Here is a 25,621-nt window from a genome sequence, read left to right as displayed (position 1 = left end):
GGTAAGTGTGTGTTGAGTTAATGAGCCGTCCAGGTCACACAGGAGGCAGCTGGAGGACATTACCAGACTCCATGCCAATGGACTCCTAATCCCAGGCCCTTTCTAGAAGTTCTGCTATGTTTGTGTTCTGATGACAGATATGTGAGTATATGTCCTACGTGATTTTTCTATCATTGGACCGATGAACACATTAGTTCCCTAAAGCTTACTGTGATCTTTTAAATCTATGTGAATCACACTAGAAGTGGAAATAGTTGGAGTGTTTTTGTTTGTTTTCTTAGTTGATAAATGAAGGTTCATGTGAACAGTTGCTAAAGTTGCTTAACATTGATTTTTTTTCCAAATATTGTGGTTTCTTGACATTGAACCAAGAGCCAAGTAAAGCTTCATGAATCACTGAATCAATTTAGCTGTGACAGAAAACCAAATGCAGTGTGGCACCCAGCAGTGATTAGTTATCAGCTCTCCAAGGTGGATGCCGGTGAAAGGCTATACAATAACCTCTGAGCCAGTGTGTTGCAGCCACAGTAATTGAAGTGACTGTGCAAGACTTTTTGGTTGCTGTGCCCATTTTAGTCTGAGACAGTTTGGTAACTGTTCCCAAAAGTTCTTGGGTAGCCAGGTGTGGTGACAGGCACCTGTAATCCCAGCTACTTGGAAGACTGAGGCAGAAGAATCGTTTGAACCTAGGAGGTGGAGGTTGCAGTGAGCTGAGATTGCACCACTGCACTCCAGCCTGGGCAATGGAGCAAGACTCCATCTCAAAAAGAAAAGAAAAAAAGTGCTTGGGAATTGAGTGAAACACCCCAAAAAATGTGCAGAGAGCAGAAAGGGAGGGTGCAGTAGGGGTCATGTTGAGCACGTGGGTAGAAATTGCAAAGTGGTGAGTTAGGTTGAGCTGGTGAAGGCTGGGGTGACTCACAGGTTTCATGTAGGTGGAGGCTGTTCCTGGTGTGTGATTTTTAGTGAACCATAAGAAATGAAACTTTTGGCCCCTGTTAGGACCTGTTATCCACCCTGGCTTTCTAACCCTTTGGGGTCTGCAGATAACCTATTACTGGTCAGAAATCCTTTTTTTTTTTTTTTTTAAGTGCCCATGAAATAGCTACATAGCTGTTGTTTGCTGTACTAAGAAAACAAGATTAGAACAGGGAAAGCACCAAACCCTTCTTCTAAGGAGATGAGGAGAGCTGAATGTTTTAAATGGTTTGTAAGAAGGCAACAACTAGCTCACCAGATATTTCCATTTAAACCAGTAATTCTCAATCTAGTAGTAATTTTGACTCTCAGGACACATTTAACAATATCTGGAGACATTTTTGGTTGTCACAACTGGGGGTGGGGAAGGTGCTACTGATATTTAGTGGGTAGAGTCCAGGGGCCTGCTGAACATTTTACAGTGCACACGGGTGCCCCACAGCAAAGACCCGGCCCTAGATGTCAGTGGGGTGGAAGTTCAGAAATCCTGACTTAAAGAGTTGAAAAATATTTATTGACATTTCTTTTCTTCTTTTTTTCTTTTGGAGCTCATTAATAAGGGAGGCCATAGTGCAGGGTTCCCATGATGTCCTGTCCCATTACAGTTACCCACAGTGTCACTGTGTGAGGGGGGGAAGACATACCCTCTTAGGGCCCCTATTGTGGAGGAAACCAATGGACCCTTTACTGGGGACTTGCAGTATGCATGACGCACAAGATCACGTTGAATTCCAGGGTCTTGCTCTGTACCCAGGCTGGAGTACAGTGGCAGGATTATAGCTCACTCTAGTCTCAGCCTCCAGGGCTCAAACAATCCTCTGAGCTCAGCCTTCCAAAGCACTGAGATTACAGGCATGAGCTACCCCACTTGGCTGACATACCTTTTTTTTTTCTGAGACAGGGTCTTACTCTGTCACCCAGGCTGGAGTGCGGTGGCACAATCTTGGCTCACTGCAACCTCTACCTCTCGGAAACAAGCGATTCTCCTCCCTCAGCCTCCCGAGTAGCTGGGACTACAGGCATGCACCATGACGCCTGGCTAATTTTCATATTTTTAGTAGAGACGGGGTTTCACCATGTTGGCCAGGCTGGTCTTGAACTCCTGGCCTCAAGTGATCCGCCTGCCTCGGCCTCGCAAAGTGCTGGAATTAACGGCGTGAGCCACCGCACCGAGCACCAACATTTCTTTTGGTTGGTTTCAGGCACTGTGATAATCATCTGTGCTGGTTCGAGACTTTTTTTTACCCCCTCTTTAGCCCTGTTTCTGACCTGCAGTTTGCGGTACAGGGCGCTGTTGTCACTGCCCTGCCTCTTCAGTTTCAGATGATTGTACCAAAACGGTGCTGTCTTGTGACAGCTTGTCTTTCCATGGTTGTCCTTTCGGCAAGCAGCTGCAGAACCGAAGTTGTGGAGTGCTTGGGGTCAGCAGTGCCCGGCCCATGCCGCTCACCTGCTCTCAGTTGCAAAGAGTGGAGCATGCCAGTGTCATTTGAAGGAGCTGTGTTTGCAAGAGGCATGAAAGAGCATAAGCCAGGATGAGTTAGGAAGGATGGAAATACTTGGGGTTTGGAAGTTGTTGTTGTTTTTTTTAAATGTTTGTTGGTTTTTTGTTTTTGTTTTGTTTTTTGAGATAGAGTCTCGTTCTGTCACCCAGGCTGGAGTGCAGCGGTGCAATCTTGGCACCCTGCAGCCTCCACCTCCCGGGTTCAAGCAATTCTCCTGCCTCAGCCTCACGAGAAGCTAGGATTGTAGGTGCAAACCACCAAGCCCAGCTAATTTTTGTATTTTTAGTAGAGACGGGGTTTTACCATGTTGGCCAGGCTGGTCTTGAACTCCTGAGCTCAAATGATCCACCTGCCTTGGCCTCCCAAAGTGCTGGGATTACAGGCAGGAGCCACCGCACCTGGCCTGTTTGTGATTTTGAATTAAAAGTTTAGGGTTCCCAGCGGGGCGTGGTGGCTCATGCCTGTAATCCCAGCACTTTAGGAGGCCGAGGTGGGTGGGTTACCTGAGGTCAGGTATTCAAGACCAGCCTGACCAACATGGTGAAACTGCATCTCTACCAAAAAAATACAAAAATTAGGCATGGTGGCAGCTGCCTGTAATCCCAGCTACTCAGGAGGCTAAGCCAGGAGAATCACTTGAACCCAGGAGGTGGAGGTTGCAGTGAGCGAAGATCGTGCCATTGCACTCCAGCCTGGGCAACAACAGCGAAACTCCGTCTCAAAAAAAAAAAAAGTTTGGAGTTCTGGCCTGTAAACTGCACACTAATATTGGAATTTAACAACCCAGATGATCAGAGGAACTCTTGTTGAATAGGAAGTTATTTCATTTTTAACCCCAGTTATTTTGCTCTCTCATACCAAAGGTTTGTCATAATTGCTGTAGTTTCTACTGTGATGTCATTTAAATTGTTAGCATGCGTCCATTTTTTTAAGAATAAAATGAGACTTAAAAAATAAAACTGGCTGGGCACAGTGGCTCACACCTGTAGTCCCAGCACTGAGAGGCCATGCAGGGCAGATCACTTAAAGCCAAAAGTTTAAGACCAGCCTGGGCAGCATGATGAAACCCTGTCTACACATACAATACAAAACTTAGCCCGGTGTGGCAGCATGGGTCTGTAATCCCAGCTCCTCAGAGGCTGAGGCAGGAAAATTGCTTGAGCCCGGGAGGTCAGGGCTGCAGTGAGCTGTGATTGCACTACTGCACTCCAGCCTGGGTGACAGAATGAGACCCTGCCTCAAAAAAAAAAAAAAAAAAAAAAAAAAAAAAAAAAAAAAGATGTATTTCTTTAATAGAAAGCTAGTAGCCAGTTTTCAGAATATTGAAGAGATAACGTAGACAGCATTTCCCAAGCTTTTTGACAGTGGAACCCCTCTTCGGTGGAACATCTCTAGCGGCCAGTGTTCCATGGAACATACTTTGGGAATATGCAGTTCTAAGCAAAGGGGGACTGTGACACCAGGGTGTGTACATTATAGTATTTGTGATGATTTCAGAGCTGGGCAAAGACAAGCTCTATTTGTTTACTCAACCTTTAATAGAAGGCCAATCAATAACCTCAGCCACTAAATCGCCCTGTGTACTTCTTCTGAACACTTAGCCATTACTTATGCCTCTTCAGTTTTATTTTTTCTAAGAAGAGGGTACCATGCACTATTTCCTACAACATTTTACAAGACCCCAAAAAGTTCAGGCTAATTTTAAGGAGAACAAAATGCATTTTTAATATAACATGATGGTACCTATTTTTTGAAGGAAATACAAAAAAATTATCTGAGGGATTTTTCGAGTGCCAACCTGAAGTTAGACGCTCAAATAGGCACTGGGGCTGTGACAGCAAACAGAGCGGACCTACTAGTAATTGCAGGGGGCATGGCCCAAGCATTGGGTCTGTTCTCCAGCGCTGAGTTTTTTTTTTTTTTTTTTTTTCCTTCTCACTCTGTTGCCCAGGCTGGAGTGCAGTGACGCCATCTTGGCTCACTGCAACCTCCGCCTCCCGGCTTTGAGCAATTCTCCTGCCTCAGCCTCCCCAGTAGCTGGGATTACAGGCACCTGCCACCATGCCCGGCTAATTTTTGTATTTTTAGTAGAGACGAGATTTCACCATGTTGTCCAGGCTGGTCTCAAACTCCTGACCTCAGGTGATCTACTCACCTCAGCCTCCCGAAGTGCTAGGATTACAGGTGTGAGCCACCGCACCAAGCCAAACTGTTTTTTTTTTTTTTTCCGAGGGGACTCTCACTTCATTCTCACAACATCTCCATGAGGTCGAGGCTACTTCCCAGTCTGTTAGCTGAGCACGGGCATGCAAAGATGTTAGACTTGTCCGAGGTCCTGCAGCTAGGAGGCATCCCAGCCAGGATCTGGACACGGGAGGGCCCACTCTGGCAAGCTGGGTGAACCAACACATTCCCCTGGGTTGCTTTTGCTGTCATTGTTTTCTGTGGTCTTTGCAGATGAATCCTTTCAGGTAATGAATCAGATCCTTCGTGGGGCGAAATCCCTGAGGGGGAATGTGGCTCTGCTGCTTTACTGGTAGATGCTGTCACCCAGCCTGCAGGTTGTGTGCACTGTGAACAGGGAAGGGGCCGCAGTCAGCTGCAGGGACACCACCGAACAGACACAGGTCTGGCCTTGGTCAGTGTCAGTGGAAAAACGAGCCCTGATCCACTGGTGATGCTGCTTCTCTTAAAGGATGCGTGAGAAGGTGCTGACTTTGTATCATGGGAGACCTAGGTAGAGATGAGAGGCGAACAAATGCCCGGCCTCAGCACAAGAGCCCCTGGGAGCGGGAGTCAGCACATGCAGGTGCTATGGGCAGACTGAAAGGAAACAGGCTGATGGAATTTGCAGGGTCGTGGGAAGCCCCAGGCAGATTTGCCCCTAGCATTTCTAAAGGCAGATGTTACTTGGCACATTTTTGCCTGTGCTCAGGTTGGTGGCATCTAATTGCTTAAGTCATCAGTGTCCTCGGCGTATCCTTGTTTTTGATGCACAAATGGCTTCTGCTTTTCTATGAAGTGGCTGACCTGCCCATCCCTCTTATGGTGGGACCTCCCTTCTGTGAGCACCTCGGCATCCGTGGCGCGGCCAGGGTGGGGATGGGTCTCTGCCCCGCCACGCACAACTGCTTAGACACTTCCCATTGGCCAGGACACCGCGCTGCCTAGTGACATTGGTTTTAGCAAATCCAGGGTCAGTGTGACAGCCAGCAGGTGGACACACACAGCAGGGTGAGAGATGGCAGCGGCTCCCGGCAGTGAGGAAGGTGGGGCTTCCCCAGCCAGACGAATCCACTGCGGTTCTTCATGCAGCTTTCATAGAGCGGTGTGCAGCAGGACTCAGGAAGACGGGGCGAGCCCTTGAACCCTCTCCTGTCTCATCAACAGAACGGATGCTCTGCTCCTGAGACTATCGCTGGTGGTCGGCAAAGAGGTGTTTTACACCGCCCTCTGGGGGAGCGTCCTGGCCAGCCCGTCCATCCGCCTCCCCGCCTCAGTCTTCGTGGTGAACCACATCAGCAGGGACGCCCCCGGCCAGGAGCAGAAGTACATGCTGGGGACCGATCACCAACTCACGGTGAGTGCCGTGCTCCTCACGGGGCATGGGGAGGGGGCGACACGTGGGCACAGCATCCTCATGGGCAGGTTGTCACTGAAGCTACAAAGGGACATCTAGGAAAGGGAAGTGCACTACACTTGAGTCTGGGTAACAAATGGCTGAGCAAGGCGAGAAGGAGGCCTCGTGCAGTTGAGGATGGTGGTGGCTTTTTTTAACATATGCATTAAGTTTTTGTTGTTGTTGTTTTGTTGTTTTGTTTTGAGACAGAGTCTCACTCTGTTGCCCAGGCTGGGGTGCAGTGGCATAACCTCGACTCGCTACAGCCTTCACCTCTCAGGTTCAAGCAATTCTCCTCTCTCAGCCTCCCGAGTAGCTGAGATTACAGGCACTTGCCACCACGCCCGGCTAATTTTTGTGTTTTTAGTAGAGATGGGGTTTCACCATGTTGGCCAGGATGGTCTTGAACTGCCTGCCTGGCGGCTGATCCACCCACTGTGGCCTCCCAAAGTGGCATTAAGATTTATACATTCAAATAAGTGTTCACACCCTCAGAGGTCCCTTCTGGAGGCCCCTGGCTTTGCAGAAATGTGCTTAGCTGCACACAGTGCTCAGAAGGCCTCTGCACGCACAGGGTCTGCCGCATTTTCGGGTCTTTGTTTCCTTCCCCTGTCCTGTGTCACGGGGGCCACTGCCCACTCGCACATGGCAACCCCCTCCTCCCTTGGCATCCTCCCCCTGCTCTCCTGTCTCCATTGGCTGCTTTCAAATCTAAATTATCGGGGTTCGTCAGGTATCCATCTCTAGGCCCTTCAAGGGAAGCTTTCTTCTCTGGTAATGACATCCCTTCTGGTGCCCTTAGAAATGCTAACCTCACAGATCCTTGTCTCTTTTCCCCAAACCTGCCTCTTGTGTTTTTATGGCTTGCTGTCTTTCGCTACCTGGTGGTGTTCCCACACTTTGATCTTAAAGTGTTTAGATTGAATTCGCAGGTGAGAAGGTCTGCAGCTGGGTGTAAATTACCCCTCTGAGTCCATTTCTCATTGCACAATGGGGGTTGTAGACCTGCCTCACAGGGTCTCTCTGAGGACAAGGTGGAAAAATGGATGAAAAGCACCTTGCACAATGATCAGGACACAGGAGATCCCAATGAACATGTCCCTTTCCTGCCCTGTCAGTATCCCCTTTGTCTCTTTCTCTCCATCGTCTCGGCCTTGCTCTGGCTTATCTCTTACTCTTGGATCTGACTGGTTTATCCTCATCCTACTCTCTCCCCATCTAGTCCTTATCAACTGCTGAGAGATTTGGTTCTCCAAAGCCTAACTTTGCTCATATGTATCCTGTGCTTTAAAAATGTTTGACTTCCCGGCTGGGTGTGGTGACTCATGCCTGTAATCTCAGCACTTTGGGAGCCCGAGGCAGGTCAATCACCTGAGGTCAGGAGGTCAGCAGCAGCCGTGCCAACATGGTGAAACCCCACATTTATTAAAAATACAAAAATTAACCTGGGCGCAGTGACTCACGCCTGTAATCCCAGCACTTTGGGAGGCTGAGGCGGGTGGATCACCTTAGGCCAAGAGTTCAAGACCAGCCTGGCCAACATGGTGAAACCCCATCTCTACTAAAAATACAAAAATTAGCCGGGTGTGGTGATGGGCGCCTGTAGTCCCAGCTACTTGGGAGGCTGAGACAAAGGAATCGCTTGAACCTGGGAGGTGGAGGTTGCAGTGAGTTGAGATTGCACCACTGCACTCCAGCCTGGGCGTCAAAGCGAGACTCCATCTCAAAAACAAACAAAATTAGCGGAGTGTGGTGGCAGGCACCTATAATCCCAGCTGCTCAGGTGTCTGAGACACGAGAATCGCTTGAACGCAGGAGGCGGAGGTTGCAGTGAGTCGAGATCACACCACTACACTCCAGCCTGAGTGACAGAGCAAGACCCTGTCTCAAAGAAAATAAAAAAAAATAGCCGGGCGCGGTGGCCTACGCCTGTAATCCCAGCACTTTGGGAGGCTGAGGCGGGCAGATCACGAGGTCAGGAGATCGAGACCATCCTGGCTAACACGGTGAAACCCCGTCTCCACTAAAAATACAAAAAATTAGCCGGGCGTGGTGGCAGGTGTCTGTAGTCCCAGCTACTCGGGAGGCTGAGGCAGGAGAATGTCTTGAACCCGGGAGACGGAGCTTGCAGTGAGCCGAGATTACGCCACTGCACTCCAGCCTGGGCGACAGAGCAAGACTCTGTCTAAAAAAAAGAAAAATAAAATAAAATAAAAAAAATAGACCGGGCACGGTGGCTCACGCCTGTAATCCCAGTACTTTGGGAGGCCGAGGCAGGGAGATCACAAGGTCAGGAGATCGAGACCATCCTGGCTAACACGGTGAAACCCCGTCTCTACCAAAAATACAAAAACTTAGCCGGGCGTGGTGGCGGGTGCCTATAGTTCCAGCTACTCGGGAGGCTGAGGCAGGAGAATGGCGTGAACCCGGGAGGCGGAGCTTGCAGTGAACCGAGACTGCGCCAATACACTCCAGCCTGGGTGACAGAGCAAGATGCTGTCTCAAAAATAAAATAAGATAAAATAAGATAAAATAAAATAAAATAAATCTGACTTCCCATTGTCAACAGCTATAGTCCAAGCTCAAGAGCAGTCTAACCATCTGCTCCCAGCCACGACACCTCACACTTCCCTGCAGTCCCTGCGCTCCCACACAACTGCCACTGGGCCTGGCCTCACAGTGCCTTTACTCCCAGCCATTCCCTCCTGTCCCACTGGCTCTCGATTCCTGCCCTTCTTCGCAGTCTCAGTGTAGCTCCTTCCTGTCCTTCAAGCCCCGCTTTCCTGTGGAGCATCATTGTTCTCTGCAGTTGAAAGAGCCCTCCTCTTCTGAACTCTGAGCATTTGTCTGTGGCTCTAATTTCTTATGCATCTCTAGTCTACCTATCTGTATTCAGAAAAGACACTCAAAATATCTACTGAATTGATCAGGAATTATTTTCCCATGTGTCTTCAGAGCTTTAGTTTACTCTAAGGTTCCTGTTGGATCCTTTCTGGGATTGTAGAATTTGAGATCATAGAACCTGGCCATCTGGTCCTAATCCCTCCGGCTCTCACGTGGAACAGTGAGGTCTGCAGCTGAACGTCTTCTCTGATGTCACGCAGCCTGCCGGCCTCGAGAGCTAGAACCCACGCCCTCCTGACCTGCGGCTTCTGGTTCTCTTCTGAGTGATACAACACAGTTTCAAGATTCCCGGGAAAGGTTACTTTCATTTTTATGACCATAAAAAGTAGCCTGAAAATGCTAACATCATTTGATCGTTTACAGGTGAAATCTTTGTGTGCCTCCCTGTTGGACTCAAATGTTCTTGTGCAAAGAAATAATCTGGAAATCGTTCTGTTTTTCTTCCCATTTTATACCTGTCTGGTAAGTCATTTGTACTCTTCTGGTAAGTCACTGGTGTTTCCCAAGGGGTGGAATATAGATTTCAAGCAGTTTTATCCTAAGAGGACAGCTCAGCCACTCATGGGCGTTATTTGCTGATAGCCAGTGAAAAGTCCTTGTTCATTTTTGCAAGGATAGCGTTTTCATTGCACGTATTGAATAGCTTCTTTCCATAGGTAATGTGTAAGGAACCAGCCCTTTTTGAGACTGAGCTTTGTAGACCGGCAAGGAAGGCTGCATGTCAAAAAGTCACCAATCTCCCCTATCGTTCCCTTGTAGTAAATTTCTCTGTCCTTCTAATAGGATTCCAATGAGAGAGCCATTCCCCTCCTCAGATCTGACATCGTGCGCATTCTCTCAGCTGCCACCCAGACACTACTGAGAAGGGACATGTCCCTGAACAGAAGACTGTATGCATGGTTACTAGGTACTGAGCAGTATGCACCCTTTTAAAGTCAAAGTTAATGTGAAACCTTTTAGTGCTGACTTCTGGGATAAGATTTGGTCTTGGTGATGTATCCCTGAATCATGAAGTATGGAAAGATACCACAATGACTAAATACGGCACTGATCAGTTGAGGTCTGCTGCCTACACATAGCTTGGTTATTTTGCAGTTGTTTTTTTTTTTTTTTTTTTAAAAGGGGAAATAATAAGTGGGATTTTTAAAATGCCAACCGAATTCCATTTTAAGAGCTTGAAATACCACCAAAACATGGTAGCAAAACCTTATTCAAGTAGAAGCCTGTTGCTATGGAGAAGTTTCATGGGATGAGGGTGTATCATGGAGAAAACTTACAAATATTGTGGAAGATATGTAAATAAAGGAGGAGGTTTTGTGTAAGTGGAAATGTTTTGGGAGACATTTGGATAACTTTGGAGATCACGAGAGCCCCAGGGCCTTGTTTCTGTGTGTCAGAGTGTGTGGACTGCCTATAAATTTGTTGGCAAAGGCCCCTTGACTGTTGGTTGGAAGGCCTCCCAGGGACAGAGTCTAGGAAATTGCAACTTAAAAGATAGCATGTTCATGAATTTTCTGAAGTCCCATATTCACACACTTAAGAAAAGGTGGTATGCAGAACGATTGTGACAGGACTTTACAGCTCTGATTAAATCTCAACATTTAGATCCTTTTTTTCCTTTTTGAGATGGAGTTTCAATCCATCGCCCAGGCTGGAGTGCATTGGTGCAATCTGGGCTAACTGCAACCTCCGCCTCCCAGGTTCAAGTGATTCCCATGCCTCAGCCTCCCAAGTATCTGGGATTTCAGGCACCCACCACCCCAGCCAGGTAGTTTTTGTATTTTTAGTAGAGATGGGGTTTTACCCTGTTGGCCAGGCTGGTCTTGGACTCCTGACCTCAGGCGATCTGCCCACCTCTACCTCCCAAAGTGCTGGGATTACTTGCCACCGCACTCAGCCTAGCATTCAGATCTTATCAAAGATCTGTACCAAAGATCTTACCAAAGTCAAGAAGTCCTCTTCAGTCCTTCTTCCTTCTCTTCTCCCTAGTTATAAAACCTTTAAAAGTCATTGCATGGAAGCTTACTAAGGATTTTAAGAAGACTATTTATCGGCTCTTTAAGGACTTGTATGTAAAGGATGATTTTGTTAAATGCACAGCTCTGCTTTTACGGGACTTGATATGCTATGTGGAGGGCACTGGGCCTGACCACAGCGCCAACTCTGACTCACTTAGTTGCGGCCCCAGGAGTCTCATATTCTTTGCCCGTACCATGAGGGTGCACTTCCTTGCCCTGAGAATCTCGCAGACTTATCCAAGGCTCCAGTTACTGGGGGCATGTGCATGAGAATACCTTGATCTCACATAATGCTGGACAAAAAAACACTGGTTTTAAAAAATGATCCTCAGCCAGGCCTGGTGGCTCATGCCTGTAAAATCCCAGCACTTTGGGAGGCCGAGGCAGGTGGATCACCTGCGGTCAGGAGTTCAAGACCAGCATGGCTAACATGGTGAAACCCCATCTCTACTAAAAAATACAAGTGATTCTCCTGCCTCAGCCTCCCAAGTAGCTGGGATTACAGGTGTGCGCCACCACACCCGACTAATTGTTTTTGTATTTTTAGTAGAGATGGGTTTCATCATGTTGGCCAGGCTGGTTTCGAACTCCTGACCTCAGGTGATCCGCCCGCTTTGGCCTCCCAAAGTACTGGGATTACAGGCATGAGCCACGCGCCTGGCCAACAGGATAAATTCTTAGATATCAAACTAAATTGATACCCATTGAGATGGAATTCTGCCTGTCTGATCATTAGCCACACCCCTGTCAGAAGAAGAAAATCTGACTTGGTCTTTCTGGATCTGATTTTGGTTTTCCATCAGAGCAATATATTTTTAAAAATATTGGAGCATGAGACTTTTGCACGATATGATGTCCTTTAAAAACATAGCTCTCTTTACAGCTCGGTGCTTGTTCTTTTATAGGCTCAGACATTAAAGGAAATACCGTTGTGCCAGAATCTGAAATCTCAAATTCTTATGAAGATCAGTCGTCTTATTTTTTTGAAAAATACTCCAAGGATCTTTTAGTTGAGGTAAAGGAGCATTTCTGGAAAGTTCAGGGCATCCCTGGTGATGATTCTCCGGTGGATTTCTTTGGGAGGCTTCCACACAGGCAGTGAGCATGTTCCTTGGCCCCTGGTTTGGGGAACTGCAGTGTATTTGTTGCATGCTGGGTGACTGGTTTGCCTTCTGTCCCAGAGTATTTAACAATTAAAATAGCCAGTAATGTTGTTACACTTTATGATATACGATATTCTAATATGTGGCTTTTTTAAAATAAATAGGGTCTGGCTGAGATATTGCATCAGAAGTTCATAGATGGCGACGTGGAGGAACGCCATCATGCATACCTGAAGCCTTTTCGCGTCCTCATCAGTCTGCTTGACAAGCCAGAGATAGGTAATGTTAGAAATGCTGCTACAATCCTATGCCGAATACAGATTACCTGTTTTCAGGGAAATACAACACGGTGAGATACAACCGAAGTGTTATTTTGAATATACTGTAATCTTTGGAATTTCAGAAATTTGAAGTCATGTTATATGGTTCAATGATCAGATCTGTGGTCACTTAAAAGTTTTGCATGGCTGGGCGCAGTGGCTCATGCCTGTAATCCTAGCACTTTGGGAGGTGGAGGAAGGAAGATCAGTTGAGCTCATGGATTTGAGACCAGCCTGGGTAACATGGCTGAAAAGCCACGTTGAAAAACCCCATCTCTACAAAAAAATACAAAAAAAATTAGCCAGGCATGGTGGTGCTTCCCTGTAGTCCCAGCTACCAAGTGGCGGAGGTGGGAAGACCACCTGAGCCCAGGGGGTCGAGGCTGCAGTGGGCCGTGATTGCACCACGGCCCTCCAGCCTGGGTGACAGAGTGAGACGCTATCTGAAAAAAACGTTTTGCACAATAATCTGAATATTTTTGTTAGGAAAATACCTTTGAGCTCCTATAGTGTCTACAGAACGCCTGTGGTATTTCCTTTTTAAGACTGTTTCTGCAGTGTCATACTTAAAATGAGCTTCGGTTTGATTTTCAATTAAGTAGGGGACCTCCTCCATCTTTTTGCCTTGGGATCCTGGGCAAGCCACTTCTTTTCGCTGTGTAGAGTAAAAACATTTTCACTGTAAAATGAAGGGGGGTGAACTAGACTCTGGTCACCGAAGGCTCCCCTCTTAGAGACTATGATCGTATTAGCATAGGTTGAGAAAAGTGACCTTCTCTCACTATTTATTTATTTATTTATGAATGAATGAATGGCAGAGTCTTGCTCTGTTGCCCAGGCTAGAGCACACTGGTACAATCTTGGCTCACTGAAACCTCCGTCTCCTGGGTTCAAGCAATTCTCCTGCCTCACCTTCCCCAGTAGCTGGGTTTACAGGCATGCGCCACCACGCCTGGCTAATTTTTGTATTTTCAGTAGAGGTGGGGTTTCATCATCTTGGCCAAGCTGGTCTCAAACTCCTGACCTCAAGTGATCTGCCTGCCTCGGCCTCCCAAAGTGCTGGGATTACAGGTGTGAGCCACCGCCCCGGCCCTCTCCCTCACTTTAAAAAGAAATCTGTGGCCGGGCCCGGTGGCTTATGCCTGTAGTCCCAGCACTTTGGGAGGCTGAGGTGGGCAGATCACCTGAGGTCAGGAGTTCGAGACCAACATGGCAAAACCCCACCTCTACTAAAAATATAAAAATTATCTGGGCTTGGTGGCACACACCTGTAATCCCAGCTACTTGGGTGGCTAAGGCGGGAGAATTGCTTGAACTCGGGAGGTGGAGGTTGCAGTGAACTGATATCACGCCACTGCACTCCAGCTTGGGCAACAGAGCAAGACTCTGTCTCCAAAAAAAAAAAAATAATAAATTCTATCTTAAAAAAAATACACAGGAAATTTAGCATGAAAATAGTTCTCTCAGAGACACATCTTTTGGTTTTGTGAAAAGAAAGTGTAAAAGATTGGATTAATTTGCTTTTTTGCCAGTGTTGACAGAGCTTTCGTTTTCTCTGAATTGATTGTGTGTTTCTTCCTCTGGTTACGTGGGTAAGAAGTCAGGCCCTCAGCAGCCTGAGGGTTGCGGTTTGCAGAGCAGAAATGCCCTGTCCATCCCCTGCCTGGTTGCAGTGAAGCTTCTCTGACGTGCAGCTGGTCCAGTTCTCTTGTGCCATCTTTCTCAGCATTTCAGGATGGGCATCATTTCTTTTGTGTTGCTGCAGCTCATGACTAAAGGAATTGAAGAAGTTGCCCTGCTCTCTGGATATTTCTGTTGAGTAATGTCCCTGGCCAGCAGTTTATGCACACTTAACACACGTTGTCTGCTCTCTGCCTTCATCTAGCAGAGTCTGCCTTGGGCAAGTTACTTAACCTCTCTGTGCCTCCATCTTCTTATGTGTAATCAGCAGTACAGAATCTGTCCAGATGGCTGTTACGAGGGTTTAATACGTTAATAGATGTAAAATGCGTAGAAGGGTGTCTGGCACATAGGAAGTTCTACAAAAATGTTGGCTATCTTCATGAATGTTGTTTCCCCAGCTAAAGTTGTCACCACTAAAGTTAAGTTTCTGTATATTTTAGACTATATAAATTGTCTGTATGCGCAGGTTTACTGTATATATGTCTTATGTATATGTCACTGATTTAAAAGGGATTGTTAATCTGTCTCTGACCATCTTCCTTCTAATTGCAGGGCCTCAGGTGATTGGGAATTTGTTTCTCGAAGTCATCAGGGCCTTTTATTCTTACTGCAGAGATGCCCTTGGTTCTGATCTTAAACTTAGCTACACCCAGAGTGGAAATTCGCTGATAAGGTATGAGTTTGGCCTTTAACATCACACATCTCTTTCCCTCCCCGGTACTATGATTTTTTTTTTCCTCTCTTGCTTACTATAAATTGTGAAGTAGTAGAGAAAGTGGAGATGCAGCAGGTGAGACCCTTGGTTAAAATAATCAATGCCTTGAAGTCAGTCAGTGGGAATTGACTGTTCCCTACTGAGTACTGTGAAGAGTTTAAAGGGAGTTTGATGTAGTCTTTCCCCCAGCCTGGGATGACAGGTATTTATTGATTTTTTGATAAGTATGAAGTGTATTTTTGATCAAGTATGAAACAATGAAATGTATGTATTGATCAAGTATGAAACTCATTTAACAAAAGCAACTTGATCTAGTATACCCAAGTGGTGAGTTACAGGATGGAGAGAAGAGGGAAAATGGAGGGGAGTGTGCCTGGCAAGTGGAAAGGGGATGTGAGTCTTCAGGACAGGAGTCTGGGGTGTGTTGGGGGAGATTGGGGGAGACCCAGGCAGGGCACCGGAGGGCACAGGCTCCACTGTCCCGGAGGCAGAGTGAGTGGTGTTTGGAAGAGAGCAGGCACATCGGCCTCAGGTGCACAGTTATACACAAACCCTGTTTTGTTTGTTTAGTTTGTTCCTTTTAAAGGGATACAACCTTTTCTTTTTTGCTTTACTCTTAATGTAATTTCCTTCTGCCTGAACTAGCATTGGGTACATTGAAAATTTAAATCAATTTTCCTGTTTTTCTGGTTTATTAGTTATAAGTGTACCAAGAGTTCTTAGTGTTTGCTTTTTTCTCCCAGAATGAAAGCGGTTTATTGTTTTTCTGAATATGAAAGTCATACATGTTCGTTGTCGAATTTATTGATATTTGAAAGATAAAGAAAAAGATGTCACCCATAATCCTAGCACCCTTCAGAGAAAACCATAAAACATTTTTACCTCTTTCTAGGCTTCTACTACATACGTAAATACATAGATGCCTGTCTTTTATTTTAAATGTGGAATTACACCCAGTTACTTAGTTGCTTGGGGTTTTCCTTTTGTTTTCTTGTTGTTGGTTTGTTTGTTTGGTTTTGAGACAGGGTCGCCCAGGCTGTAGTGCAGTGGCGTGAACATGGCTCACTGCAGCCTCAGTCTCCTGGGCTCAAGCAATCCTCATGCCTCAGCCCCTTAAGTAGCTGGGACTACAGACATGCACCAGCATGCCCAGCTAATATATATATATATGTGTGTGTGTGTGTGTGTGTGTGTGTGTGTGTGTGTGTATATAAATATATGTGTATAGATAAATATATATGCATATATATAAAAATATATATGTGTATATATAAATATATATGCATATATATAAAAATATATGTGTGTGTATATAAATATATATGCATATATATAAAAATATATATGTGTATATATAAATATATATGCATATATATAAAAATATATATGTGTATATATAAATATATAAGTATATATGTATATATAAATATATGTGTGTATATATAAATATATTAAAAAGTGTATATATAAATATATGTGTATATATACATATATAAAAATATATATGTATATATAAATATATATGTGTATATATAAAAATGTGTGTGTGTGTGCGCGCACGTATGTATATATATATTTTGCAGTTCTCCATCTTGGCTCACTGCAACCTCCACCTCCTGGGCTCAAGCAATTCTCCTGACTCAGCCTCCCAAGTAGCTGGGATTACAGATACCCACTACCATACCTGGCTAATTTTAATGTTTTTAGTAGAGACAGAGTTTTGCCATGTTTGCCAGGCTGATATATATATATATATGTATATTTGTTTGTTTGTTTGTAGAGACGGGGTTTCACCATGTTGCCCAGGCTGCTCTCAAACTCCTGAGCTCAAGCAATCCGCCCACCTCAGCTTTTCAAAGTGCTGGGATTATAGGTGTGAGCCCCCGTGCCTGGCACTCTCTGGAGTGTCCCTCTCCAGCATGACAAGGTCTCACTCTGTCTCCCAGGCTGGAGCACAGTGGCACCATCAAAGGTCACTGAAGCCTTGAACTCCTGGGCTCAAGTGATCCTCACACCTCAGCTTCCCAAATAGCCAAGATGATAGGCACACACGACCACACCTGGCTAATTTTTAATTTTTCTGTAGAGACGAGGTCTTGCTATGTTGCACGGGCTGGTCTTGAATTCCCTGGCCTCAAGCAGTCCTCCTGCCTCAGCCTCCCTAACTGCTGGGATTACAGGTGCGAGCCACCGTGCCTGGCCACTGCTTGTTTTTTGGAAATGCAAGTTGTAAGTAGCTCTACACTGTTCTCCTATGGGATTAGTTGCCTTGGATTTTTTTGTTAAGCATTTATCATTTATTTAAGGCCAAGTGCAGTGGCTCACACCTGTAATTTCAGCACTTTGGGAGGCCAAGGCAGGCAAATCACTTGAGGTCAGGAATTCAAGACCAGCCTGGCCAACATGACAAAACCTGGTCTCTACAAAAAAAAAAAAAAAAATACAAAGATTAGCCAGGCGTGGTGGCGTGTGCCTGTAGGCCCAGCTATTTGGGAGACTGAGGCACGAGAATCCCTTGAACCCAGGAGGTGGAGGCTGCAGTGACCCGAGGTCGCACCACTGCACTCCAGCCTCGGCAACAGAGCAACACTTCGTCTCAAAAAATAAATAAAAATAATAAATCCTGACTGACCAATTTTTTATTGATTGACTTTTAGACAGTTTCTGCTTTTTCAGTTTTGTTTGCTTGTTTGCTTTTGAGATGGAGTCTTGCTCTGTTACCCAGGCTGGAGTGCAGTGATGCGGTCTTGGCTCACTGCAACCTCCACCCCCTGGGTTCAAGTGATTCTCCTGCCTCAGCCTCCTGAGTAACTGGGATTAGAGGCACCTGTCACCACGCCCAGCTAATTTTTTGTATTTTTAGTAGAGATGGGGTTTCACCATGTTGGCCAGGCTGGTCTCAAACTCCTGACGTCGTGATCTGCCTGCCTCAGCCTCCCAAAGTGCTGGGATTATAGGCGTCAGCCACCGCGTGTGGGCTGTTTGTTTTTTAGACGGAGTCTTACTCTGTCACCCAGGCTGGAGTGCAATGGCGCCATCTTGGCTCACTGCAACCTCCACCTCCTGGGCTCAAGCAATTCTCTTGCCTCAGCCTCCTGAGTAGCTGCGATTACAGATGCCCACTACCGTATCTGGCTAATTTTTATGTTTTTAGTAGAGACAGAGTTTTGCCATGTTTGCCAGGCCGATCTCAAACTCTTGATCTCAAATGATCCGCCTGCCTCGGCCTCCCAAAGTGCTGGGATTGCAGGTGTGAACTACCGCACCCGGCCTTTTTCAGTATTTTTTAATGGCCTTTTAGTGGTGCAGTTCTGCACACATCTATGTACCGATGCAGGGATTTTGGTAGGATAAATTTCTTGAATAAATTTCCTGAGCCATAGAAGATAAACATTTAAGGCTGGGCTCTGTGGCTCATGCCTGTAATCCAGCACTTTGGGAGGCTGAGGCGGGTGGATCACTTGAGGTCAGGAGTTTGAGACCAGCCTGGCCAACATGGTGAAACCCCGTCTCTACTAAAAATACAAAACTTAGCTGAAGTGGTGCACATCTGTAATCCATCCCAGCTACCCCGGAGGCTGAGGCAGGAGAATTGCTTGAACCTGGGAGGCGGAGATGGCAGTAAGCCGAGATTGTTCCACTGCACTCCAGCCTAGGAAACAGTGAGACTCTGTCTCAAAAAAAAAAAAAAAGAAGATAAACATTTAAAATCTTGGCTAAATTTCCCTGCTGAATATCCGTGTACCATGTTATTCCACCAGTAGAGTATGGACTAAAACTGATTTTCTGTACAAATTCTTTTTACAGTAGCTCTGAAATTATTGTTATTATTATTATTATTATTTTGAGACACAGTCTCACTCTGTCACCCAGGCTGGAGTGCAGTGGCGCAATCTCAGCTCACTGCAACCTCCGCCTCCCAGGTTCAAGCGATTTTCCCACCTCAGCCTCCCGAGTACCTGGGGTTACAGGTATCCGCCATCATGCCCTGCTAATTTTTGTATTTTTGTAGAAACAGTGTTTCACCATGTTGACCAAGCTGATCCACCCACCTCAGCCTCCCAAAGTGCTGTGATTACAGGTGTAAGCCACCGCACCCGGCCCTGAAATTTGTTTTTAAGAGACTGTATCAATATAAATATTGTTTAGGATGGCATTATGCAAACACATTATAAGAACAGTAGTATTTTCATTTTTATCAGGATGTGTCAGCTCTAGAAATAAGTTGCAGATGGTGAAATCGATTACAGTTTTTTGGACACTTTTTATAATTCAAGATTTTTTAATAGATATATTTATTCATGTCCTCTCCTTTTACAGTGCAATCAAAGAAAACAGAAATGCCTCTGAGATTGTCAAGACGGTAAATTTGCTGATCACTTCTCTAAGCACAGACTTTCTCTGGGATTATATGACGAGGTGTTTTGAGGAATGCTTTAGGTAAGTATGCAGTTCGAGAATACAGAATATTTAGGAAGGATGAGAGGGTTTAACGATTTTGTAGCTGCTTAGAATGTCAGATTATATATAAGTAGCTGAAGCTGAGTAGTCTTTCCTGAGTTTTAAAATTCAACTAAAACAGGATTGGAAAGAATTCACTTAAGATTCTAGCAGAATAAAAACATCTCCAATAAGAAGGTTCACATAATCTTTGCCTTGTAATTCTGAAGCTGCTTTAAAAGTCTAACTTTAGAAAATCCTCCGTGCATTTTCTCGTTACATTCATCAAATCAGCTTTCCTCTCCTGGCTGCCTGATCTGTTGAAAGCAGCTTAGTTTCGTGGCTTTGTGACTGGATAGAGCATTTTTGAAATCTTCAGTTTTCTTAAATTTTTACTGAGATCAATGGATGACTGGTCAGATAAAAGCATTTCTGTTTTAAGCTATTATAATCAGCTTTACCATCTCTTTTAACCGGGTGAATTGCACCACCTCTAAATTGTCTGCCTTGGCGTACCCCGGGAACACCGAGCTTTCCTGGAGAGGCCTTTCCCATGCCATTTTCTTTATGGGAGGAATAAGGTCATGTCGCAAACCCTGTTTTGTCCTATGAGGCATGCCTTAAAACTTATTTCTTGTTCATCTCCACTATAATGCTCTTGGCTGTCTTAGAGTCTTACTTCTCAGCTGCTACCAGTAGTATGCTTTTCTGTGCAAATAAGCTCACAACCCTGGGCTGAATAAGTTAATTGCAATTGGATCCACAGGCAACAGCAAGGCCATATTTTATTGAGGTTAGAGTATGCTTTGGTCAGCCTGGCTGTTATGTTATGTTATTTTTTATTTTATGACGGTGTCTCTCTGTCACCCAGACTGGAGTTCACTGGCACGATTCCAGCTCACTGAAACCTCTGCCTCCCAGGTTCAAGCGATCCTCCCATCTCAGCCTCCCAAATAGCTGGGACTACAGGCACAGCCTCCCAAGTAGCTGTGACTACCACCACACCTAGCTAATTTTTGTATTTTTAGTAGAGACGGGGTTTCACCATGTTGGCCAGGCTGGTCCCAAACTCCTGACCTCAAGTGATCCACCCGACGTGGCCTCCCAAAGTGCTGGGATTACAGGCATGAGCCACCAAATCCGGCTCTCCTGGTTATTTTTTTTAAAAAAAAGAATAAAATGTTTCTACCCAGATAGAGCTGACTCTCCACCTTTGCAACATTTTGTCCTCCTTTCATCCCAGAGTTAATCACTGTCCTGAGATTAATGTCTGTCTTCAGTATAACATGGCTTTGCTGTTGCCTGTGGATCCTATTACAGTTAATTTATTCATCCCAGGGTTTATGAGATGAAAAGCAATAGATACTTTTTAACTTATCCATTTATCTGGTAGCCTGTTTATATAAAAAGAAGTCTTGAATTTCAGTTTAATATAAGCAACTAACAATAGTTGATTGGTGGGGTTACACTTCTCTACAGAAGCTGAAGCATTCTAGGCAACTCAGGTGCTGATCAACTCCTGGTATTACTTTGAGAGGAGTAGTCCCAGGCCACCTCCTATAGCAGGGCGAACAGCCGTGTAAACTGTGGTGTTCTCCAGCCCAGCCTCGTTCCCTTGGATTGCGCCTTTGGGCTTGGATTGGGGACCTGGGATTACATCTGTCGACAGCACCCCATGTCTCCTGGATATGGGACCACACGTGTCTGAATCGGTAGAGTTCAAGTCAGAGGGAACCTGTTTGGACACCAACAGATTCAGGACACTTATTGACACTTCTCCATGTTAGATACTTTTAGTCACCAAAATTTAGTTACAAGAACTACAAAAGCTGTCTTACTTTCGTTAGGTTTGAAGTAGAATAACGTTACTGGAAATTGTAAGAAATGCTTGGACTTGCTGCAGGAAGAATTATTTATTTTTATTATTATTATTATTATTTTTGAGACAGGGTCTTGCTCTGTCACCCAGGTTGGAGTGCAGTGGTGCGATGTTGGCTCACTGCAACCTCTGCCTCCCAGGTTCAAGCAATTCTCATGCCTCAGCCTCCAGAGTAGCTAGGACTACAGGCGTGGGCCACCACACCTGGCTAATTTTTTTGTACTTTAGTAAAGATGGGGTTTCACCATGTTGCCCAGGCTGGTCTCAGACTCCTGAGCTCAGACAATCTGCTCATCTCAGCCTCCCAAAGTGCTAGGATTACAGGCGTGAGCCTCCACACCTGGCCCAAGAATTGATTTTTCTTTGCTGTGATTTATAGACCAGTGAAGCAGCATTACAGTGTGAGGAGCAGCGTCAGCCCTCCCCCGACGGTCTCAGAGCTCTGCACCCTCCTGGTCTTCCTGCTGGATGTCATTCCCTTGGTGAGTGCTGGGGAATAGACCCGCTATTGTTTACATTCTTACTGGTGGTGATGGCCTGCTTTATCAACCTCACATTACTGAAAATGTTTTACATAAATAGGCAACACTGTTTTGATGTTTGTTTTGGCATAAAAGATACAGCTGGATGTAATCTCTTATATTTTTAATGTCTTATTTAAAAGGGCTATGACTTTTGGGCCAGTTGTAAGTGGGCAAAGCTGAAGTTAGGTCAACCAGCTGATGAACTGGGTATCCTTCCCGTACTACAGTTATCTTAGGGGAAGAGTCAATACGTTTCCTAGTTAAATTTGTGCTGTTGGCTGATTTTCTCAAAGGAAACTAATTTCCTTAATATAGCAACGTGCCAATTTTATTTTCTATTAGAAAGTGTAAAGCCACCTGCGAGGAGAGAAGTAACATCCTTGACTTGTCTAGATCAAGTTGAAATACCGAGCCTGGCTCTGTGGTATGCGCTCGTAATTCCCGGCTACTCAGGAGGCTGAGACAGGAGGATCGCTTGAGCCCAGGAGTTTGAGACCAGCCTGGACAGCATAACATGATCCAGTCTCAAACAAAAACAATAGAAATATTCTTTTCTCTCTCTCTTTGTGTGTGTGTGTGTGTGTGTGTGTGTGTGTGTGTGTGTGTGTGTGTGAGTTTTTGCTCTTGTTGCCCAGGCTGAAGTGCAATGGCATGATCTCAGCTCACTGCAACCTCCACCTCTGGGTTTCAAGTGAGTCTCCTGCCTCAGCCTCCCAGGTAGCTGGATTACAGGCACCCGCCACCACGCCCAGCTAATTTTTTGTATTTTTAGTAGAGACAGGGTTTCACCATATTGGCTGAGCTAGTCTCGAACTCCTGACCTCAGGTGATCCACCCGCCTTGGCCTCCCAAAGTGCTGGGATTACAGATGTGAGCCACCATGCCCAGCCTCTTTTCTCTTTTTGAGATAGGGCCTCACTGTCACCCAGGCTGGAGTGCAGTGGCATGATCTCAGCTCACTGTAGCCTCATCCTCCCAGGCTCAAGCAGTCCTCCCACCTCAGCCTCCCAAGTGTCTGAGACCACAGACATGTGCCGCCACATCTGGCTTATTTTAGTATTTTTTGTAGAGATGGGGTCTCACTGTATTGCCCAGGCTAGTCTCGAACTCCTGAGCTCAAGCAATCTCCCTGCGTCAGCCTCCCAAGGTGCTGGCTGGGATTATAGGCATGAGCCACTGCACCTAATCTTCTTTTGTTTTCTGATTTGAAAATTAATGTGAAATTTATGCCCTAAAAAATTGAATTAGATGCCATTTTGAGATGCATTGTTTTTCTGATTGTAAACCAGCAATGTGGGATTAACCCATGTGTTTATTTCACAGGAACTGTACTCTGAGGTGCAAACCCAGTATCTCCCTCAGGTGCTCGGCTGCCTGGTGCAGCCTCTTGCTGAGGACATGGAGGCCTTAAGTTTACCTGAACTCACGCATGCCTTGAAGACGTGTTTCAAGGTGCTCAGCAAAGTCCAGATGCCGCCTTCCTACCTCGACACGGAGTCCACCAGCGGAACCTCAGTGTGTGCTCTGAGGGGCGGAAATGGTTCTGGGGGCTAAAAGCAGCTTATGCCTTCATGGGAGTAGAAAGTCTTTAGGGTTGGTTAGGATAGGAATAAACACTAGAAGATACCCAGGTGATATGTCAAATATGCTTGTAAAACTCTCACTTGAAAAAGTTTTAGCACCTGGCATGGTGCCGTCGCTCACACCTGTAATACCAACACTTCCAGAGGCTGGGGCAGGAGGATTGCTTGAGCCCAGGAGTTCGAGACTGGCCTGGGCAACACAGCAAGACCTCATCTCTCTACAAAATAAAAATTAGGCCAAGTACAGTGACCCACACCTGTAATCCCAGCACTTTGGGAAGCCGAGGCGGGTGGATCTCCTGAAGTCAGGAATTCAAGACCAGCCTGACCAACATGGCAAAACCCCATCTCTACTAAAAATACAACAATTAGCCAGGCATGATGGCATGTGCCTATAGTCCCAGTTACTCCAGAGGCTGAGGTAGGAGAATTGCTTGAACCCGGGAGGCGGAGGTTGCAGTGAGCCATCATGCCACTGCACGTCAGCCTGGGCGACAGAGCGAGACTCCGTCTCAAAAAAATAAATAAATAAGTAAATAAAAATTAGTCATGGTGGTGTTCACCTGTAGTTCCATCTACTCAGGAGGTTGAGGTGGGAGCATCGCTTGAGCCCAAGAGGTTGAGGCTGCAGTGAGCCATGATTGCACGGCTGCACTCCAACCTGAGTAAGAGCAAGACCCTGTCTCTACAAAAAAAAAATTTAAGTTTTAGCACTCTTTGTTTCACCCACTCTCATGCTACTTGCCTGCTCTGTAACTGCAGTTAATGGTTAGATATAGTTAATAACTATGTAGCTACAGTTGATGGGCTAGTTATAACTAGCCTTGCAGACTGTTTCATGTGTGTGTTTGTAGTGTGTGATTTTGGTTATTTCAAATATAAGCGAGATGAGGTACTGGATTAGTTTGCTGGGGCTGCCATAATAAAGTACCACAGACCGAGTGGCTTCAACAACAGTTGTTTGTTTTCTCATGGTTCCGAAGGCCAGGGTCTGACGGGAAGGTGTCAGCAACGTTGGCACCTCCTGAGCGCACTGGGGAGAAAGAGTCTGTCTCGTGCGTCCCCCGAGCTTCTGGTGGTTTGCTGGCAATATTCAGCATTCCTCGGCTTGTCAAAGCGTCACCCCAGTCTCTACCTTTATGTTCACTTGGCCGTCAACCTGTGTGCGTATCTGTCTCTATGTCCAGATCTCTCCTTTTTATAAGGACACCAATCCTACTGGATTTGGGCCCATCCTAATGATCTCATCTTTTTTTTTTTTTTTTTTTTGAGACGGAGTCTCGCTCTGTCGCCCAGGCTGGAGTGCAGTGGCCGGATCTCAGCTCACTGCAAGCTCCGCCTCCCGGGTTCACGCCATTCTCCTACCTCAGTCTCCCGAGTAGCTGGGACTACAGGCGCCCGCCACCTCGCCCGGCTAGTTTTTTTGTATTTTTTAGTAGAGACGGGGTTTCACCGTGTTAGCCACGATGGTCTCGATCTCCTGACCTCGTGATCCGCCCGTCTCGGCCTCCCAAAGTGCTGGGATTACAGGTTTGAGCCACCGCGCCCGGCCCTAATGATCTCATCTTAATTGGATCATCTGCAAAGACTCTGTTTTCAAATTAAGGTACATTCACCGGTACTGGGAGTTAGGACTTCAACATCGTTTTGAAGATAACATAACATACACTGTTCTCTAACTTGCTTTACTTTTTTTTTTTTTTTTTGAGGCAGAGTCTCTCTCTGTCACGCAGACTGGCATGCAGTGGTGTGATTTCGGCTCACTGCAACCTCCACCTCATGGGTTCAAGCAATTCTGCCTCAGCCTCCCGAGTAGCTGGGATTACAGGCACCCACCACCATGCCTGGCTAATGTTTTGTATTTTTAGTATTGACGGTGTTTTACCATGTTGGCCAGGCTGGTCTCAAACTCCTGACCTCAAATGATCCACCTGCCTCGGCCTCCCAAAGTGTTGGGATTACAGGCATGAGCCACCACTCCTGACCTTATTTTATTTCTTCATACCTTTACTTTACCCTCAGCTCAGTTTCCTCATTCATAGTTGTTAATTTGTCGGAAACCGTTCTTGCTCTGTTGTCCAGAGACCTGTGGCAGGTGATCCACCCACCTCGGCCTCTCAGTGCTGGGATTACAGGCTTGAGCCACCACGCCCTTGCAGAAACAACTTTTCAACAACTTTTTTGAACTCTGAAGGGTTTGTATATTTAGGCAAAAACACAAGAAAAATAGGCCCAAAAGCCAGCCTCCCCAGGGAGCATGTGGGTCCACCAGTCTCCTCTTTGCCACCCACTCCTCTCCTTCCCCTGCTTTGGGTGCCTCCTAAATTTCATTATACGCTTGACACAGAGA

At 46.0% G+C, this 25,621-nt stretch overlaps 1 protein-coding gene across 4 annotated transcripts in view; it reads left to right on the top strand.

The window, feature by feature from the left end:
* DOP1B (DOP1 leucine zipper like protein B) overlaps window positions 1-25,621 on the top strand; it is a 123,384-nt gene that overhangs the window by 44,801 nt on the left and 52,962 nt on the right. For all 4 annotated transcript variants that reach the window (XR_012432013.1, XM_045387792.2, XM_045387793.2 and 1 more), the window contains exons 5-13: window positions 5,874-6,063; window positions 9,370-9,468; window positions 9,790-9,913; window positions 11,930-12,039; window positions 12,292-12,406; window positions 14,683-14,803; window positions 19,166-19,285; window positions 21,544-21,646; window positions 23,012-23,203. Coding sequence is in view for 3 of the 4 variants with exons in the window: in XM_045387792.2 (XP_045243727.2) it covers window positions 5,874-6,063; window positions 9,370-9,468; window positions 9,790-9,913; window positions 11,930-12,039; window positions 12,292-12,406; window positions 14,683-14,803; window positions 19,166-19,285; window positions 21,544-21,646; window positions 23,012-23,203 (1,174 nt within the window). In the remaining variant the exon portion in view is untranslated. The remainder of the gene's footprint in view (window positions 1-5,873; window positions 6,064-9,369; window positions 9,469-9,789; window positions 9,914-11,929; window positions 12,040-12,291; window positions 12,407-14,682; window positions 14,804-19,165; window positions 19,286-21,543; window positions 21,647-23,011; window positions 23,204-25,621) is intronic.

The sequence above is a fragment of the Macaca fascicularis genome, chromosome 3 (genome assembly GCF_037993035.2).
Source record: "Macaca fascicularis isolate 582-1 chromosome 3, T2T-MFA8v1.1".
NCBI classification, from domain to species: domain Eukaryota; kingdom Metazoa; phylum Chordata; class Mammalia; order Primates; family Cercopithecidae; genus Macaca; species Macaca fascicularis.
Note: the sequence above shows the minus strand (reverse complement) of the source record. Positions and strands in the feature narration are given on the sequence as shown.